General features: G+C 40.5%; 1 protein-coding gene across 1 annotated transcript; it reads right to left on the minus strand.

The window, feature by feature from the left end:
* Positions 1-1,303: 1,303 nt before the first annotated feature.
* Positions 1,304-1,909, minus strand: LOC107058554 (uncharacterized). The gene has a single exon (XM_015304388.1). The coding sequence runs from the start codon at positions 1,907-1,909 to the stop codon at positions 1,304-1,306; it is 606 nt and encodes a 201-aa protein (XP_015159874.1).
* Positions 1,910-2,217: the final 308 nt, after the last annotated feature.

Raw genomic sequence — 2,217 nt, forward strand, 5'->3', positions numbered from 1 at the left:
AAAAAAAATAGTAGCTAAACACTTGACGGAAAATAGGCCCATACAACCCTTACACAAATGGTGAACCACCACACCCTTCTTCTATACATTAATACAACTTCATACATCCTATGCCAAGTTACTAAAACTGCCCCCAACAACAATATACATAAGGTTGCCACTATCAATCCCTAAAAATCTTTCAGCATAATAGGAGAATATTGACTTAAGGATTTATCAACATCCATTAGTTCTTGATAAATATATACAAAATTCTCCACCCTAGACCTGTATTTAAAAGAGGCAAGAATGGGCAGTAGTCTTTACCTTAGTTTCTGGAAATTTATCCTCTAAACTTGTACTTCAAGAACTGAAACTTTCCTTCAAACTTTTATTTGAAAAGGGGGACAATACTCAAGAACCCAAGGTGTTTTAGGGCTGCTGATTGAAGCCAAGAGAGACCAAGAGAGTAACTTAAGAAATCTGAAAATTTTGCAAGTGAAAAATGGAGCAAAAGATCTGATCTTTATCCCTTTAAAAGGGAGGTGTAAATGGCCGACTTTCTTGGCCAATTTTAGGCCATATATTGTCAAGTAGGTGACCCACCTACTTGGCCTTTTAACTTGGGACTTTTTGGACTTAAGACTATTGGGCCTTGGTTGTCCATTTTCCCTTATTTTTCTACTCAACTTGGGCCAGATTAATGCAAGTAGGTGGTAGTGCACTTGGCCCAATTACATGGTAAACAAAACAAAAAAAAGAGTCTTAGTAGGTGATGCACCTACTTGGTCCTTTGGACTGGTCAATAAGTCAAAGTAGGTGATGCACCTACTAGCTTAGTTAAGTCAAGCAAATAGCTCACTTATTTTATTCCATTTTCTAAATATTAATCCCTCTTTCTTCAACTTAGCACTTAACTTTCAACTTTAAGCTCAATTACCACCTTACTACCTCTAGTGTAAATACTTCTGTCGGAGTTAACCTGCAGTACACATGCTGAAACATGCAAGGCGTTACATCACCTTCCGAGCTAGTTTAAACCAACACTAATCATATAATAAGCACAGTCCCTCACCTATACTATAAGGCTATGTCAAGTATCACATGAATAAAACTAGCATACGCATAATACAGGTTGTTACACGAAGTGCCAAAGGGCGAGCTGGGTCGGGTCGCCTAGTGGATTAGGCGATGCGTCGACCTGGTTGGCGAGTATTCCTGCGTGGTCTTCAGCCATGGCCATGTTCTAGAACTTTATGTAAGATGGGACAATCGCCTAGTGAATTGGGTGATGCGCCAAGTGGTCCTGCTCGCCAAAAGGTTCCTATGCAATCTTAAAGGTTTGAAATCCCTTGTTTGCCATCAATACCATCTCGAGAACCTCCATCTTCATGAATAACCCTTGCATCCTTTGAAGGTCTTGAGCTTGGCTTCTAGTAAATGGCTTTGATGAAATTCGTATTGCATCGTTCTCTCCTTCTTGAAAAGAATTTGTCCTCAAATTCGACGGATCATCAACATCAACAGTTGGGAATGGGGACAAGTCGCACACATTGAAAGTATTGTGCACTTGATATTCTGGAGGAAGGGCAACCTTGTAGGCGCTGTCATTGAGCCGCTCAAGCACTGGAAATGGTCCATCACCTCTCGGCATCAGCTTCGTCTTGCGATGGGTGGGGAATCGTTCCTTGCGAAAGTGTACCCACACCCAAATACCCGGTTCAAACACGACCCTCTTACGACCCTTGTTAGCCCTTTTGGTTACATTTTGGTTCTTCTTCACTAAGTGCAGCCGCACCTTTTCATGAAGCTTCTTCATGGCGTCATCTTGCTTACTCCCATCTAAGCTTAACACAACATCTTGAGAAAGAGGAGTAAAATATAAAGGGGTTAGGGGGTTAAAACCATAAACAACTTGAAATGGAGTCATGCCAATAGTACTATGAATAACTTGATTATATGCAAACTCAACTAAAGGCAAATGTTCCGCCCACGAGGCCAACTTTCCATGCATGATGTCACGACCCGAGAGCACTCCCTAGTCGTAACCGGCGTACTCGACCTCTCGGAGGTCTAATACAAGCCTCTTAGTATTCATTCATCGCATAACACTAAAAACCATAATGAATTAAAAACTTTCTTTACCAAGAAAATATTTCATAAAAAAAAACAATAGAAAGCGGAAGACTTTCTAGACTTTATACATGATGTCTCATAACCATCTAATACTTTAGAGTA

This window comes from Solanum tuberosum, unplaced genomic scaffold (assembly GCF_000226075.1).
Source record: "Solanum tuberosum cultivar DM 1-3 516 R44 unplaced genomic scaffold, SolTub_3.0 scf00547, whole genome shotgun sequence".
Taxonomy (NCBI): domain Eukaryota; kingdom Viridiplantae; phylum Streptophyta; class Magnoliopsida; order Solanales; family Solanaceae; genus Solanum; species Solanum tuberosum.